Genomic DNA, 19,172 nt, shown 5'->3' on the forward strand with positions numbered 1-19,172 from the left:
GGGAAAAAGTTGTATTGGGGGGGGGGGGGGGGGGGGCCTTTTTGCCGAGGTCATATTCTAACCCATGACCGCTGGAATGAGGACTATAGCCTTCTTAAATGGGGCATGCAACATAACTGATAGGCTATCAGGAGCCCTGATGAAACTTTTCTTATCAAGGTTTGAAAAAGCTAGAATGTGCAAAAAGACGTTGAAGATATTGAGGCCCTAATCTAGCTTTTAGCTGAGACTATGAATGATTGCATAAGAATTGAGAAAAACTTTTAAAAGTGTGAATATGTGGACATTTTTTACATTGTCCATCATTTAGATGGATACTATGTCTGGAACAACCTTGGAAATATAGTACATTGTAAAATGAACATAGTGTTATATAATATAAAATGGTGTGCAATGTCATGATCATGCATTCAGTTTGAGCATTATGCGACACTGGAGCGCAATAAGTAAGAAATAAAATGCCCTTTGTCTCAAGTCTATAGTAGAAACACGTTTTTAACCAAGTGGAACAAAGTGAGATATACGGATATAAAACCACAGATACTTACAATCCTTCTATCAGCCAGGTGCATTTGGTCTTGTACTTGTAGTTTACTGGTCCGTCTGTGAGGGAGCCTGACAGATCTGTTAACCTGAATAAAGACATACAGAGAAGAGAGAGACGGCGGCTTTAGACGGATGGTCAGTGAATACAAAATGAATGTTTGGTAGGCTTGCCTGGTTGTGACGTCGGATACAGCAATTAGTTAAAATTGATGTCAAAACTTTATCGTCTACCCCGTAAAGAGAGAGGTCAATTCTACTCCTCTAGCTCTGTCACATTATAAGATGTCTAACTTGTTTGTTTTACAGACACTGGATCCAGTATGGAGCTCTATTTTCTGTTCCCTTTGGCACGTCCATCTATTTAGAAACTTAAACAGTGTATCAAATACTGACTCCCAGATTCCCTTTAAAGATGATGATGAGAATGACTTCTACCAAACTTTACATACAGGAGGTTGTTAATCATTGGGAGGTTATTCTGCCCTGTGTGCCTCCCTCCTCCACAATCTATGCATCTCTTTCACTATTGATTTGTTTCGTTTTGCTTCTTCATCTGCAAACATTTTCCCTTATCCCCATTCCATACTTTTTATTCCCTATACCTATACCGTACCAAACCACCGGTGCTGATTGGTGTAAAATGGGCGAGATATCATGTCCATAAATTCATTTAAATCGACACAGTGTAGGATGACATCATTGCAAACAGATGATGTTTGAAAAGTTCTATGTAATATCACTTGCTCTCTATAAATATAAATATACATCTTTACATGTCAAACTATTCCTGAATTCACATTTTACGTTTACACTTTAGAGGAGTATTTTTTTGTGAAATATCCTTATTGATTTTGTTCCCAGGAGTTACATTAGAAGATTGATACCACTCCTTACTGTAATTGTCTCATTTTGTTTGTTCATAAAGTATTGATCCAGAATCAGGAACCGTCTACTTGCTTTGCTTAGCGTGCAGGCTGACAGCAGGGAAAGCAGCTGGCCAAGATCACAACATAACCATCAATCCACCTACCAGCAACTCTAAGGCAAACTCAGAAACAAATTATATCCATTGGGTTTTATCAGCCGACAGTCGGATATTTACTAAAACAGCTGTGTGGCTTCATGGTAAATGTATGGCTTTCATTTTTTCCTGATAAACAAAGCCAAGCTAACTGCTTCCCCCTGCAGCGTTCCATTATATGCTAAGCTAACCGCCTTCAGGGCAGGAGCTGTGCACTTCATACACAAAATGTATCTTAAACACTTTAATGTATATCTCTGCATGAAAGAGAATAAACTTACTTCATAGAAGCTGTGTTTCTGTTTCTCTCTACAAAGCCAGCAGGCTGCATCCACAACAACAGCTATTTTATCGTGCAGAGTATTAAAGATGGTATTCCAACACTGCTTCGTTTGTTTCTGCTCTTTACGTTGTGATGGACCCAAGCTAACTCTTTATGACATCGAGTCACACATCATCAAAAACATCAACAACAGCAAATACACCGGCTGTGTCAGCTGTAGAAACCTCCTGCAAGGTGAATTACTGTTCTGCTGACAGAAGTCGTTTCGCCTTGAAGAGAGCGATGTAAACAGCTGTCTCTATAAGGAAAACCCTTTATTTCTTAGCGACCGTATCGGTTATATTGTCGGACATTTAGAAACGCAACATATCCAAACTACGCAGGATTATAAATGAACTTTCAATTTGTTCTAAAAGATAATGTCACAGCCATTACAGCTGGTTTTCAAGGCAGCCGGCTGGCACAATGCACTGAACTTATTCCAGAAGATTCTTTAACTCAGGAAGTTTCTTTAACAGATCACATTTAGAATGATACAAACATGTGACTCAGGTTTAAAAAGACCACATTTCCCTTTATAGATTGTTACTTCAATATATTCAAATACTTCTCTAACACAGCATCAGCCACACTACCTGCTGCTGTTTGATTATCAACCCACACTTGTCACATTAATCGCATCAAAATCTCATTTATTTCTCTTTCTTTGCTCAAGATTAAAGACAGAACTGATGACACCTTTACATTATTTACATGAATTTAGTTTGGGTTATTTTATGTGGGGTTTTTTTAAGTTACAACTTGTGCACAGACTTCTTTGGTCTTTTTTTTTCTTGCTAAGAATTCCCACACCTCTTACATCACAAAGTTCATATTAGCAGATGAAGATTCAAATGTATTAAGGTTTGGAGAGATATTGAAGTACACGAGTAAACTTGATGTTTTCATCCTGTGGGGGTTACAAGTGTCTCACACCGCAGGGAACACCGTCTGCAGAAAAACAATATTCCCGTGAGCAGATAACACACATATAATCCCACTCATTTCAAGGTAAGACGGAGCAATGTTACTGTTGCCATAGCGATCCCAGAATGACATGTCCATGTGGCAATTGTAATAACCACAATGTTGATATGAGTGTGTATGTGTGTGCGTGGTAACATCATTGGTCACACCTGTCAATCAAAGTAATCCTATTTCATTGCTGCGCAGGGAGAAAGGTGAAAATAGACACACACACACACACACACACACACACACACACACACACACACACACACACACACACACAGAGTTACAAACAGCACAACGTCACAGGCGCTGAAGACATCGCCGCCTGTCTCAGGGTTGGACAGTGTGTTACTGTGTGTGCTTGTGTATGTGTGTTTGTGTGTGTGTGCGTGTGTGTGTGCGTGTGTGTGCGTGTGTGTGTGTATACGTGTGTTTTTGTATGTTCATTATCTAAGCGTGCAGTGTCACTGTAAACTCAATGATCACACTGGCACACTGCCATACAGACCAGCAACCTAAAGTGAAACAAATATTGAATATGCCTTCTGGGTAAAACAGGCCTCCAATAATTATAAAATAATTATTATTTGTTTGCTTTCGCACAAAATAACCTGTTACAAATTAACAAAAATAAGGATAGAATATAACATATTAAGAGATTATAAAAAATAATTCATACAAAAAATTAAAAAGTATTTGAATGAAGCACAGACTGTGATCTAAATCAGAGAACTGGATCCGATGCTTCTCTTTAACACGGTATAGGCCTATAAATGTAGAAAAACTTCACAGTTCTTTTGCAGCATGGATTGATTTGAAGTCTGAAGAAAAAAAGGCAAACAAGCAATTTTGTTAACATTATTTTCAGTGAAAATAAATAACAGAAACTCAGGCAACTCAGAGAAGAAAGTCTTAGCCGGGTGTTCTTCATCAATTACAGCTTGTAATGGTGCGTTCAATTTGATCTAGGAAGTCAGTAATTCGAAGATGCCAGTCAGATACATCATCAGGAACGCCCCCTGAAGTCTGAACTCCGATTTGGAAACTTCAGTGACCACAACTTAAAATCCAAGATTTCTGCTCTGTGCATATTCCCAGCTCTGACATCAGATTTCCGAGGTTAATGGAACGCACCATTACACTGGCAACCCTATAAAGTATGCTCCTAGAGGCTATATTGTAGTAAGACAATGGGTTCAAAGATCAAGCTATTATCCATTGGCTTTGATTATTTGTTTTACATCTGTAAAAATACAGTTAATACATTTTAAGAATGAAAAATGTACAGAAACAATGGTTCATCATTTCTTTCAGAGGTGAATGAAAAATGTGTATTAATACTTGAAAAATGGTTTCTGTCATATACAAATCTATGTTGATGCCTTTGTCTTTTCAACCTTAGGTTCTTGACATTTTACTGATTTATTCTTCTTTATGGCACTCATTTTATGCCCTCTGGCTCTAGAAGTTAAACAATTGGACTCATTTGCCACATGGCATAAAAGGAGGAAAACTGTCGTCTTCATCAGCATCAGTCAGTGTGTGTGAGATGAAGAGTCTGTCAGGCTGAATGTGCTGCTTCTCGGAAACGATAGAGAAAGTAGGGGAGCAAACAGATTGCAGCGCAGCCGGACACTGCTCACAGTAAACACTTAAATCCTGCCAATAAAACACACAAACACAGCACATCCACACTGTCTCACACACACACACACACACACACACACACAATCACACAAACACGTAAGCCTGAAGGAAGGTAAAGACGACTGAAAGCATAAGACAGCCCTCAGGCCATTTGTTTTCTTCATGCTTTGATCCCTTTTCACCCCCCACCTCTCTTCTTCCATATCTATCCATCCCTCCATCCGTCTGTTTTATCAGCCCCCGCTGATCACAGTTTGATCCTCTGGCTCTAATCCCAGATTAAGAGACAAATATTCATGTCATGATGCTGTAATGCCTGACTCAAATCATGGAGATATTGATGACGTGATAAAAAAAACTTTTCCAGGGTTCCCTGCTGAAAAAAGATATTGTTGTACTTCCGGGAATTTAAAAAATAAATCTCCTCTTTCCTGTTTTATTATTACTTCTGTTTTGTTATTTTTTACATATTTCTAATAGTAATAATGCCTTCCGGTCCCCCTTTGAAAATGGTAATAGTGGAAAAATCAAAGAGTATTCAAAAAATAGAAGAGCAACAGAAGGAGAAGTCACTATTTCCACATGCTGTTCACACTAAAACCAAAGATGAATGAAGCCAAAAAAAAAAAAATGCATGTATTGTTCAGTTATTGTTACACTTGAACAACCATAAACATATTGGTGTAAAAGCCTGGAATGCATGTTTCACCTACACACACCCCACCATCAAAATACTGGGACTAGATGTACTGTTTTGTTCAGCCATCCACAGACATCTCATCCAACCTTCACAACAGGGTCCTAGGACGCTAACAAGACTCTTCCCCTCTGTCGCCCCCCCGGTGGTGTAATGAACTTCCAAACTCCATTCGATCTGCAGAGTCCCTTTGCACCTTTAAGAAAAAGCTAAAGACCCAGCTCTTGAATACCTCCAACCTTAATGATGATGATTACAATGGTGTTTTGATATTATTGATGATGATGATGGTAATGACAATGGTTTTGTTTGATAATGACGATTTTTCTATACAGATTAGAGCTCTGAAGAACAGCCGATCGGCCTTAAAGCTGATTGTTTGCACTTACTGACGTTGTTTCCTTTTTTCTAGATCCTTGCTTCTGTTGTACTTACTCTCGGATGTTCGTCACTTTGGACGAAAAGCGTCTGCTAAGTGAATTGTAGAATCTGTATGATATGAAGATTTCCCATCTTTTACCAAACGTGAAGTGATAGTTGAAAAGTTTTCTTTCTTTCTTTTAAAGGAAGAATATGCAATTTTCACACTTACATGGAGCAGAATATCCTCTGAAAATAACTCTGTGAGTCAGGACTGTCTCCAATGAGTGTGACACCTGAGTCCCGCTGTCTGTGATACTTTCTGAGCATTCCTAGCCGTAGCTTCACTTTGTTTACATCGCCGGGACGACCGGCCGGCTCATCCCCTTGCATATAAAAGTTGTTTATTTAAGGGACTAGAGAAAAGAATAATAACATACTGTACTCACTGCTTATTTGAATCTCACATAAGCGTTTTTAGATCACGGTCATTTCGTGTAAATTTCCACGCAGTGTGAAGATACGAGCAAATTAAGGATCGCTAGCATTAGCATGCTAACACAACAATGCAGCGCAAGTTGTTTTGGTTTCATGCTGGTGCTCAAGGGAGACATCTGCTGGATCAAAAAGTTGCATATTCTTCCTTTAAGCACTTAGAATGAAGAGTATCATGGGCTGTTCATTCCCTTAATAACTAACCCAATGTTCAAATGTTAACAATGCAACACAAGTATTAATTCATAACTTTCTTTTCTGCACTGTGTTTGCCTCCTTGTAATAGATAGACGTAGGCTATGATGTCTGTGTCTCTTTCTGACAGAACCTGTCAGAATGCTTTTTTAGTAGGCTAAGTGTTAAAGGAGGTTTACCCCTGTCTTTACTAAAACATGGACACAAATGTTAAGTTTATGGCACCCAATGGTGTCAAGAGGTGCAATAAATCTTCCTTTCTAAAGACTTTTCTAAGGTTTCGATTACTATCTAAAAGACTTTTATAATGTATCATCTCCTTGTCCACACTCGGTGAATCCTTACAGTTGAGGCTAACAATATCCAGGAACTGAATTGGGACAAACACTCGGTGTGGCTCTCCACCCAGGCGTCTCGGTTAAGCAGAAATCTCTGTGAGAGCAGCGAGACTCTGCAGAGAGGCTCTACAAAAAACATGCAAAAGGTAGATCCCATGCATAGTTAATGAATAGCTGACTGAAGCGGCCTCCCACAGTCCTAACAAATGAACGCCTCGCCCATTAATCCTCCCAGAAAGGCTTGGCATGGAGGAAGACAAGTCATACCTTGCGTGCACACAATCACGCACACATTCGCAGCCAGATGAGGTTATAAACAGAAACTGTAGACAGAAGATATTTGACAGTCTAGGAGTCCACAGCATGCAGCTTAAAGGGATACTTCACCCATAAGCATTAAGTACTGGTAGTATTTTTGAATGGTCGTGCATCCAGCCCTAATTTCCCCAGAGACTGGAAAGTTCTGTATTTCTAAGTCTGAAAAGGAGCTTCCAGTGACGCAAATATCGTCATATTGCATCACTGGAAGCTGTTGCGGTTAGCGGTGTGAAACTACAACGCTAGTTCCTCATATTTTCGACCACTGATGCTACAGACCAATCACAGATCAGTGGGTGGGAACTCAGTCCCAGAATCGAAACTCAACGTCCGCCATATTGCTTGGAAGCTATGCTAACAGGCTCTATGGAGAAAGCTGATAATGGCGAAAAAATATAAATATAGCGGCAAGACGGCTGCTGCTGACAGGCCGGTCTTGTGTTTTGGCTGCTGCGGCCGCTGGCCACCGGGGCCGCCGCTAGCCGCCGCACCACAGCGCGGACTGGTAGTGTCGGTGCTCTCACTGTTTGCCTATGGACACAGACATAGAGTCTGTTTTCTGCCAGGAATTTCCAAGATCAATTCTGGAAGAAATCTCGGAATCTGTTGAGGAAATGTGTTGAAGTAAATATGTCTGTAAATGTTTTTATTACTATATTTCTACTGCTATATTGTGTATTTTGGAGAAACTGTAACAATTGAATTTCTTTCTGGGATTAATAAATTATTTCTGATTCTGATTCTGATTCGGACCTTAGTGAGAGTGGCCTGCAGTGCATTCTGGGATTTGGTGTATTTCATCCACATGAGCCAAAAAGACACTTTCTGCCTTTTCTCGGCCAAGAAGGCACCAACTTCAAAATGTATTTCACATTTCTACTACATATATGACCCAATGTCAATACAGATTCATGTTTCAACGGGTGAAGTATCCCTTTAAATTCGATCTTCAACAGATTCCACAGGACTTGAATCGAGGAGTATACACACACAAGGAGAATAGGCTGAGAGTGTGATGTTGGGAAAGGTAGAGGGAGACGATAAAAGAGAAAGACAGAGCGAGCAAAGAGATAAAACAGAGACGGGGAAGAGAGGATGAGGTAGGGGAAGAGAGTCCAACACCCTTTGAAATATTCATCTGCTCAGGGTGAATAATTGATGGTGTACAGAAGACAGATGCATGAAGGATAGACGGACAAATGGATGGGAAAGCGTGCAAGAAGGCCAGACAGATAAAGAGACATGAGACATAGAGCTCCATATCTTCAGGTGGAGAAGGTGCAAATCTCCTGTTTCATTTATTCTGACGACGCTTTCAAAGCTTCGCCACGACAGCTTGCCGTGACACTTAATTCACTTTCATCTTCTGTCCAGAGAGGCATACAGAGCCCAGAAGCTTATAGCATTAACAATAAGTTGTAAACCATTAAAAATAAATCCTTAGAAAGCTGCTATGTGATCATGGAAAAAAGTCCCACAGGCCTCACACATAGTTTCACTCAGAAATGCAGGTTTTTAACATAAAGACTCCACAGCCAGTTCATGTTTAAGGTAAAAGTGAAAAGAAAGGGAGCTTGAATCTTAAGAAAAACGATGAGGAATACAAAGGGGTTACAGAAGAGGAAGAGGAACAAAACAGCAGGTTTTGATACAAAGGTCATCATGAAGGTAACTGGACTTGAAGTTCTTGAAGACATTGAATTACCACAACCTGTGTACAAGTAGTTTTTAAATGATCAAAATATATCAAGCTGACTTATTCAAACCTCCACGTATAACCTCTTCTTACGAAAATTACATCATGACTTCAACATGCACACGTATCACATTATCACGTTTCAATAAACTTATAGGGGTATAACATTATTTATTCATCTGGAAATGACATCAAACATGTCTCTCTAAAACAAGATATGTAAGTTATAGTGCATCATTATAACATGAAAATGACATTTGAATGACAGAACAGTGTGTAACTGAGTGAACTGTACACTTTAGTAAAGTTGTACTTAATGCATACGTTGCGACATGACAAGATCCTACTGCACACATTTAATCATGTTGTGATCCTTTTGCTTACTATAAGGGAGGCTATAATACATTTCCTCTAACTGATGGAGGAGCAATACAATTTTTCTTACATTCCTTAGTACTTCCTGAAGTGACATTACTACACTTTTTATTTCATTTTAACACACCTTTAATGTATTTATGTGTGTGAGTCTCCATATAACAGGAATAATAGGAGATGACGTGTACTCCTTGGCAAGCTTAGACCTTGGATAACTACAGCTCCCAGGAGCCTTTGCCAGAGATATTATCTGAGAAATGGAGCTGGACTTCTTTTCTCTATATGCATCAGCAGATTGAAGATTTAATGGGCCTTAATGGCAACAGTAAGAAAATCTAATAACACTTCTATTAGCTTTTAAGGAGTACCAACATTGATGTGGCTAGATAATGTGCAGTGACACAACAAACTACACAACTTAAGTGCAGTGTACTGTCCCGTAAAAAAAGAAGAAAGAAGTTGTGAGTGGAGCACAGGGGCCAGTGTGTCTTATGGGGTGCATGAAAGAAAAAGCCTTGTTGTATTGATTTTCTCTCTCCAACTCCTTGAGCAAAACAAGACAAACAAACCACCAAGCTGCACAAGAGCGTGGTGACACACTGGAAACGAGAGAAATCCTAAACACACACACACAAATTTAAAGTGACAGCGTCCAGTCAGCTGAGAGTGACATCACTGTCATACACAAAAAGACGCACACATGCTTGTGTTTAACCTCGACGGTGAGGAACTCCCGCCGACTGTTTTCATTCCTTTAACCGTTTAACAGAGCCCGGCCCCCTTCACACTACACACACGCCTGCTCTCTAACATGATCATACACCAGAGCGGTCCAGATGTGACTTCACTCTACAAATATGTTCTACAAAAACAAACACAGGTTATAAAAAAAAAAAAAAAAAAACATAAAAACTTGTAGGCTTGAAAATCCTCCAAGAAAAATACAAACTCCTTGATCTTGGATGACCATATTTAGAAAACCTTCTCATGGTCATGACTCACTCAAATGAACTGTGTAATCGCAGCAACGCACAACAAACTGGAGTTCCAGAAAAACTCCCTACTTCTTCATTGAGACACAAAACTCATAAAACTCTTTGTCCCTGCAGCAAGACTTTCACATTTTGTGATGTTGCAGCCTTAGGGAAAAATCAATTAAAAAAAAAAAAAGTTACTCATCAATCTACACTCAATACACACCATAATGACAAAGTGGAAACAAAAGTTTAGAAATGTATGCAAATGCATTAATAAGGAAAAACAGAAAATGTCACACTGACATAAGTATTCAGACCCTTCACTCACTTTAGTTGAAGCATCTTTGTCAGCAGTTACAGCATCAAGTCTTCTTGGGTGTGACGCAACTAGCTTTGCACAACTGGATTTGGGGTTTTTCTGCCATTCTTCTCTGCAGGTCCTCTCAAACTCTGTCAGGTGGTGGTGGGGACCATTTGTGGACAGCCATTTTCCGGTCTCTCTCTAGAGATGTTCGATTGGGTTCAAGTCAGGGCTCTGGCATGGGCTACTCAAGGACATTCATAAAGTTGTTCCTAAGCCACTCATGCGTTGCCTTGGCTGTGAGCTTAAGGTCATTGTCCCATTGGAAGGTGATCCTTCGGCCCAGTCTGAGGTCCTGAGCGCTCTGGACCAGGTTTTCATTTGCGGATAACTCTGTATTTTGCTTCATGCAACATTCCCTAAACCCTGACCAGTTGACCAGTCCCCGCCGCTGAAGAAAATAAAAACAAAGCATGATTCTGCCACCACCGTGCTTCACTTATGGGATGGTATTGGGATGGTGATGAGCGGTGCCTGGTTTCCATCAGACAAGGCGCCTAGAATGGAGGCCTAACAGTTGAATATTGGTTTCATCAGAGCATCTTGGTTCTGGCACTCTGACTGTCCTTTAGGTGCTTTTATTTGTCTTTTACTGAGAAGAGGCTTCCGTCTGGCCACTCTGCCATAATTCCCCGATTGGTGGAGTCTGGCAGTGACGGTTGTCCTTCTGAAAGTTTCTCCCATCTCCACACAGGATCTCTTGAGCTCAGCCATAGTGACAGTCAGGTTCCTGATCACCTCTCTTACTAAGGCCCTTCTCTAGAAAGAGTCCTGATTGTTCCAAACTTCCTCCATTTAAGAGTAAAGAGGCCACTGTGCTTTTGGGGACTTTTTGTAGCCTTCCCCATATCTGTGCTTTGACGCAATCCTGTCTCTGAGCTTTGCAGGCAGTTCCTTCAGCCTCATATTTTGTTTTTACCTCTGCTATGCATTGTCAGCTGTGAGACCTTATAAAGACAGGCGTGTGCCTTTCTGGATCATGTCCAAACTATTTAATTAACCACAGATGCACTCACGTAAAGATGGAGTAACATCTTAAAGATGATCAAGATAAATGGGGGCACCAGAGCTTAATTTCAAATGTTGTAGCAAAGGGTCTGAATACCTACGTCAATGTGATATTCCAGTTTTTCCTTTTTAATAAATTAGCAGTAATTTCTAAAATTAATAACCCTTTTTTAATTGATTTTACCATAAGGCATGCAACATAACAAAATGTGGAAAAAGTGAAGGGATCTGAATACTTTCTGAATGCACTGTATAAAAGGGTTGTCTTGTCTCTTCACTTTGCTGCCTTTGGCGTCTGGTTCGATTCCAATCTTTTAATACACCAAATTAAAGGTGCTGTTAAAATCAATCTGCCACCACATTGAGTATCAAAGAGCAGCTCAGCTGTAAAAAGGTACAAGCTGTTCAGATCAGAGGGCAAGAAAAAACAGACTTTGTTTACTGCTAATCTTTTTCCATAAAGTCGGAAATATGGCGCAAATATGCACAAAGAAAGTGGTTGATCAAAGGTTGTTGCAGCTAAAAGACGGGCCATCCCTGTTAAATATGGATTGAATTAACGAGCTCTTATTTGTATTCTCTTGCAGTGCTGCGTTTGCTTGAGGAGATCCAGAAACTGGGGTGCGAGAGAGAGTGGGTGACGCGAGCAGGAAAGGAGCAACAGGTTGGATTTGAACCTGGGCTGCCTAGCGTACAGGACTATAGCCTCTGCACCATCTTCATATCATGTGACTGCATCAACTAAGTCCAGGCGCACAACAGTTAAGTCACAGGCTGATGAAACTTTAAATACCTGCGCTCATAATTCAGTTTATTTTTAATCCGTAGCTTCCGCAAATCTCCATCTCCCATCCCCCTGAGGAAACAGATTATTTCCACAATAACCCCAGAGCTTTATATACCGACGGAATCCTCCATAACACAGCTGCCGTTCCAAGAGTACCACATACATCATTTCTCATGAACAGTAGCGATGAAATCTTCCTTCTGACAGCACACCCAGCCTCCCATTTCCCACCATTAATGCTCGTATCAGGTTCAAACAGTCTTCAGATAAAACAGCAGGTAATATTATCTGTGACACCTCTTGAACGCTGTGAATGAAACACAGAGGAGACAGCAGCAGAGGTATACATAAAGTACTGATGGATAACCAGACGACTCACACATGACGGCTGCACTGTTCACACCGACGTGCATGCACACGCGCACAGAAAGAAAGAGGTGCAGAGGTCCCTGAGTTGGGGCCCCTGTAGTGAAGATTGAGAGGTCTGTGGGGTGTGTGTGTGCTTATGAATGTGCATGTGTACGTTGAGGGAGAGCAAAAACAGGAGATGAATGACCAACAATTGAATAACCTTGACCTTCTCTGCAGATATCCTTTATTAAAAATCAAGAAAAGCCCTTCTACTGGGAATAACCAGGGCAGAGAGTGAGAGTGAGAGAGAGAGAGAGAGAGAGAGAGAGAGAGAGAGAGTGTGTGTTTGCATGTGTGTGTGTGTGTGTGTGTGTGTGTGTGTGTGTGTGTGTGTGTGTTTGAGAGAGAGAGTGAGAGAGTATGATTGATGTTACTGGGTCTCTATCACCTACATTATAGTCATGGTCCAATGGCTTTCACACCGGCGCATCATTCATCCCCAGCCAACCCCCAATATCTCTCTCTCTCTCTCTATCTGACACACACACACGCACGCGCACATGCACGCGCACACGCACACACACACACACACACACACACACACACACACACACTTCTTATGGATCCTGTACCTCAGATGGGGTCTAAGCAAAGCTAATAGGAGCATGAGACGTTTAAATACAGCAGAGTTCACTGAAAGAGAGACATGAAAACAAAAAGGAAAAAGATTTGAGAGGGTGAAAAAGAAGATACGAGAAAAGAGAGGAAAAAATGGAAGAATAAAGTAGAGAAGGAAATACAAAATGGAAGAAAATAACAGTAAAGAAAACAAACGTGTGAACACAGAAAAGAAAAGTGGATAAAATGGAAAAAAGGAAATGGGGGAAATTATTGAGACGAGGAGCAGGAAAAGAAAAAGAAAGAAAGAAAGAAGGTGATAAAAGGAGAAATAATTCAAGAAAAACATATAGAGAAAGGAAAAATGGAAACATTAGAGATTATGCAGATTATTAAAAAGTGAGCAGAATACAAAATGAAAAAGGGAGTAACCCTAGCAAAGGGTTGAAGAGAATAATAATTTGAAGATTGAAAGAGGGGAAGAAGAAAATGAGAAAATAGAATAATTAAAGTGATAATTAAAAAAAGAAATGTTGACAGAAGAAGGAAGGAGACAAAAAAGAAAATGACAGGAAGATGAAAGACAAAGAGGAAAAGGGGTTAAGAAGTAACAGCAAAGAGAAAGAAGACAAAGAAGAGGAAATATAATCACATTAAATAAAAAATAGAGAAGATTAAAGAGACGTAAAATAAAAGAAGCAGAGATGAAAATAAAAGGAAACAGGAGAGAATAAGAGAAGACATGTAGACAATGAATGGAAAACAAAATAATAGTGACAGGGAAAAGGAGAGAAGAAGAGTACACAAAATGAATGAAGAAAATACAAAAACACACACACACCCACACACAGAAGCAGAAGGCTGCATATGGATGTAGACATCCATACACATGAGATGACTTTGCTTCACCCATCTGTCTCAGTGGGAAGTCAAAGTCATAATCAAATATTCATTGTCTCATGTGTGAGCAAACACACACTCGTGTTCCTCCGGTTCCTCTAAAGAACCTGATCATGCCTTGAGCTTTGACCTGAGGATGAAGACACACCTCCCCAGTGACTCTGTACTCTAAAAGTTAATACACTTAGAGTCAGCCGTTTTAACACTGCGCCCAGGTCTATTCACCTGAGGAAATATCAAATGTGATACACACTGAGCCTGAGACAACACCGCACCTCTTCTTAGAGACGGCTTCAATTATGACTCTGTTGAAATGGTCTCACAATGACAACATAATAATGAAAAACTATGGAGGTGGTGATGTTATATTTGGAACAATTCAATTCTTTATGACCCCTCCTTGGTAAGAGGGTGGCAGCTAACTGTTTTTTTTTTACAAGTTCTGGGTTTAATTTCTGTGCCAAAACTCGATGCCTGCCCTACTCACTTTTACTATTTATTATATTGTTGGATTTATTTAGCATCCAAACCTGCAATATATAATTCTATTTTTTTGACGCAACAGGTTGAGGCAGTAGTAGACAAGCGACTCCCATGTTCTGCATGCTGAGATTACTGAATTTGTCAATAGTGGCTAGTGGCTTTAAAGAGGAAATGATAAAGCTGTTTGTAGTTTTATTTTTTAAGTTCGCTTGGAGAAACCAGGAGTTGTTGGTCCACCACTGCAAAATGACTGTTTTTGCCAATGGAGTTTGGTAGCTTTAAATCGAGTCTTGGAACAGCTATTTGTAATCCTTTTACGAAGTCTAACTCTGTGGTGTTTCTTTCTGTAATGGTGTCAAAAATTGGAGACTTTCGGTTGCAAAATCAAGCACTCTCAGCCAATGTCCTGATGATCTTCTTTTTGCCCAGGAGCATTTAATGCACAGGCCGTTTAGCAGCTGCTGACTGCATCAATCCAAAACCCTGCTTCCACCGATTCCACTGGAATTGGTTCGATACAGTTCTGGTAAGCAGGGTGGCAATAGCAATAGCGTGACATCATAGCAGCACAACACCGTGCAGCCCATCAATAAATTCAACTAAGAAGAAGAACATGACAGAGTAAACAAAGGGTAACAGTGGTTCTCCAGAATTTTGCGTCTTTAAGCATTAGCATGTGGCTGCATCTCCAAGGTCGTCCATGGGGCAGTGCTACATGCTGACATCATTAGCAGAGAAAGAAAATAACAGCCTTGAAATTACTCTCTCAAAATCCACGGGATATTTAAACACAGAGAGTTTTGTGCCTGTCCTTATCATCGCTGTTGCACAGGGAGTGACGATGCTTTCGTTCAATCAATGGACTGCAGTGTGTCAAGCTTCAACCTTTAGGGTCAGATCAGTACGCTTGGCGACCCAACAGAAGGGTAGCTAAAAAGGAGGATGGTATCGGTTAGTACACTTTCCAACTTCTGTCAGTGGAAACGCCAATCAATGCATAACGTACCAAATGGAATGGAACCGCTTGGTGGAACATTTTGAGACCTTTTTTTGATTTGATTTGATTTTACATATAAATCCTCTAGAACCCATTTATTGAGAAGACATGGCCGAGGTTGGACTATAAAGGAATTTCCCTTTAAGAGACAATGTTAGCCAATTGCTTCTACTAACAGAAATTTGTAGACGTTTTCATGCTGGACCTCTGCTGTAATGTTACAGTGATCTTTATCTTTTCTGGTATAAGGGGTTAATGAGTCAACATGAGCGTTGTTCATCGCTCAAGGACAGAAGCTATTCTGTCTTTTGTGTCCTGAATCAGCTCCACGGTACATGCATCCCCACTGACGCGTGTGTATGTGTGTGTGTGTTTGTGTGTTTGTGTGTGTATATGTTCAGAAATAGAGCCTTTATTACAGTGTGACAAAAGGCCGCTGTATTATTACTCAGTTTGCACCCAGCCCAGCCAGACCACAGACTGATTATACACTGAGTCCTTCAGCTAGCAGAGGTGTGTCCGTGTGTCCGTGTGTGTGTGTGTGTGTGTGTGTGTGTGTGTGTGTGTGTGTGTGTGTGTGTGTGTGTGTGTTACTACGTGCGTGTCCTCCCCTCTGGTGAGCCCCTCCACATGTGGTCTGCATTAAAACACCATTGTGTGTTCAGAGCTGTATAGCGTTGCCATGCAGACTGAAATCACTATCCTATGTTGTCATCCTCTCGGTCATATTATGGGATAGTTTCCACAAAATCCACACAACCACACCCAACAAAGGCTTGCTAAGCTCTGACACACTGTCTCTTACATCAAACCTCTCACACTAACACGTTCTAAGATAGAGAATAAAGCAAAGCATTGAAAAAAAAAAAGAGCATTTAAATAACCGCTCCAATAGATCGCTATAGACAGCAGCCATGATCAGCCTGCAATGACTTTAATGTAATATTTCAAGGCAATTATGCCTGAACAGAGTAGGATTCCTAACAGTGCCTGCAAATAAGATGCATTGATTGTTTTTCTTGCACTATATGGAAAGGATCCCTGCAGTGGAAGAACGTTTTGTTAATTTAAAATAGTATTTCAACTGGAACATTATTATCTTCCAAGCCACCAAATTCCATTCACATAACCAGTAAAAAAAACTATATTGCACACAAGGGAGCCGCTGTTCAACCATAGCTGGTTGAGATACGACCAACTCTACCACTGAGCCACAGTCCAGTGTTTTTTTTTTTTGTAAAAAAAAAAAAAAAAAGCAACAACTACTGGAATAACCTCTCAACAGCATGATCTTTTGTTAAGTCATTTGTTCAATAAGAAAAGTCTGAAGAGTCAAGCTTTACAACGATGAAGGAAGCTTTTGGATTGTCACTGTAGGATGAGGATGCGAACGAGGATTCTACTGACTACATCAACAGACACATTATTCATTTAATTAACTGGCATCACTTTACCCTACTTTCCACCTGGCTTAAATGTTTATTCAGTAAGGCAGGTACAGTTGCATACCCCTCGAGGTTTTGAAGTTTAGAAGTGTAGTTGCAATGCTTTCCTATAGACTCATTTGGGAATAGCCTATCAAAAGTCACTCTTGTGCATTTGGACTGTTTCCCATTTTAACAAGGCATTTTATACAACATTGGTATACATCTGTATGATGTTATGTCCTGCTCACACTCACTGGGCACCCCAGGTTTTATATGCCAGGTGCATCTTGTATTTTTGGAGTGAACAAACACTCCTAGTTCTGGCGCTGTTTCTCTGAAAAGCATCGCCCAACTGAGCTTCTCAATTGGCAGAAAGGCTGTTACCCTAGCTTTTTAAAACATTGTTTAAATGTGATATTATATAAAGATGTAGCAGGGATATAGAAGTTGCTGGTCTTTTTATCCTGTGCAACTCGTCAGCAGTACGTAATGAAGATTATGTTTAGTCCGTGTGGTTTCAATCAGACTTTCAGGTACCTTACAGACACCTTTGCATTTATTTTGCTTGACAGAGATTCACATCTATTCATGGATTGACCTTGTTTGAAAGTAATCAGGAATCAGACATATAAGCCAGTATAATAGAATCAAGTTTTTGAAAAGCATGTGTTGATTTCCTTTGGCGTCTTTCCAACTGCTGTAGCAACAGGTGTTAAGAGCAGCAGGGCACAATTACAGCCTCAGGAAATATTGAGTTGAGCAGTAAGAGACATTAAGCTCTGACCACGCCACCTGGCACAAAGTGACAACAAGACTGCTCGCCTTCAGGCTGAGTCTGTGTACCCGACACGTTACATCATGTGTTTTCTAACTTTCTCTTCAAACTCTTTCTCTTTCTTACTCACACAAACACACTCCCTGCCCAAGTGAGCAGTCTGAGCATCACCTCCGAGGCAGAAAAGGGAAACAAAATGAAAACAATACTGATAGATACAAGAGAACATGAGCAAACACCCAAACATGGAGATAAATAATCCAGGGCCTGCACTCACTGTAAACACAGCCACCCACCAAGTGTGGAAACACACACGCACACAAACTCACAGAAAAAAAACCAAAAAACCAAGGTATACACAGGCACACATTGAAGTAGAGCCACCACATGCACAAGAGATGAATCATCTGTGAGAAAACAGTCTGGAGGCAAGAGGGGAATACGTATTAATATGGGTGGAGTTTGTGTGTGAAGTTGTGTGTGTGTGTGTGTGTGTGTGTGTGTGTGTGTGTGTGTGTGTGTGTGTGTGTGTGTGAGAGAGAGAGAGAGAGAGAGAGAGTGTGTCCACTGGGACGGTAAGAGAGACATGAATTGAGTACAGATGAAGAGATGAGAGGAGGACTAGTGAAAGATACAGAGAAGAAGGTTCCCTGCCAGGAAGATAAGTCCAGCCTCAGCAGACACTCAGAGGATCATCTGAATTCACACACTCACACTCGACCAAAACCCCCACACCAGGTTCGGACAATAAATCTGAACATTGATTTTGTGGTTGGTCGGTTCTTGCACGTATTTTGGTTAATGTTGAAGCTTTATCAGAAGTGTGTACACACATAAAAACTATTGCAAGAATGCTTTTTAATGTAAACTCTGGTCTTCTTAATAAACATTTTAAGCTAACAGGCTTTTGTTGGCATATGATCTTGGCACAAGCAAATCATTATGAATGAGTTACGAGGGCTGTGAAATGGAAGGTCAAAAGTTGTACTCCAATACTGTTGAACCTCTAACCTGCAGAATACGTTTAGCTACATGGTCTTCAAAATGTTTGACCCAGTCTGGCACAGACTAATGGTAAACCCCATCTTACCAGCATAAATCAAATTGCAAAAAGGTAATTTAAAGAGACACTAACATGGAGAGAACAGAAACGCTTGCAGCAGTTTCATTCTTCAACAAATGACCTTTGCAACAAAAAAAAATACACATTACCCTTGCTTGGTTAGGCAAGCACAAAAAATAGATATATGGAAAATATCGTTCAATTTTGCTGTTTTAGTTTTTGTTATGTTAATATTCACACTTAATTTAGTGATTTATTTTGAAAGAGTCATATCTTATGTAAATTCAGTTCCTGCCCACATGTCTCCAAAGCTGCATCTTAGCTCTCTGACGATGCAACCATGCATCCCACACTTGTGTCCTTTCCTTACATCTTAGTCCCTCCCACCAGAGATGCAAGTGTTTTCAGAGACACAAGACATAATTTCCTCCAAAGCGTCACGC

At 40.3% G+C, this 19,172-nt stretch overlaps 1 protein-coding gene across 3 annotated transcripts in view; it reads right to left on the reverse strand.

The window, feature by feature from the left end:
• Positions 1 to 19,172, reverse strand: part of atrnl1a (attractin-like 1a) — a 251,193-nt gene that overhangs the window by 218,076 nt on the left and 13,945 nt on the right. For all 3 annotated transcript variants that reach the window (XM_061040358.1, XM_061040357.1, XM_061040359.1), the window contains exon 2: positions 549 to 632. In XM_061040358.1, coding sequence (XP_060896341.1) covers positions 549 to 632 — 84 coding nt within the window. The remainder of the gene's footprint in view (positions 1 to 548; positions 633 to 19,172) is intronic.

The sequence above is a fragment of the Labrus mixtus genome, chromosome 6, assembly GCF_963584025.1.
Source record: "Labrus mixtus chromosome 6, fLabMix1.1, whole genome shotgun sequence".
In the NCBI taxonomy this organism is placed as follows: Eukaryota; Metazoa; Chordata; class Actinopteri; order Labriformes; family Labridae; genus Labrus; species Labrus mixtus.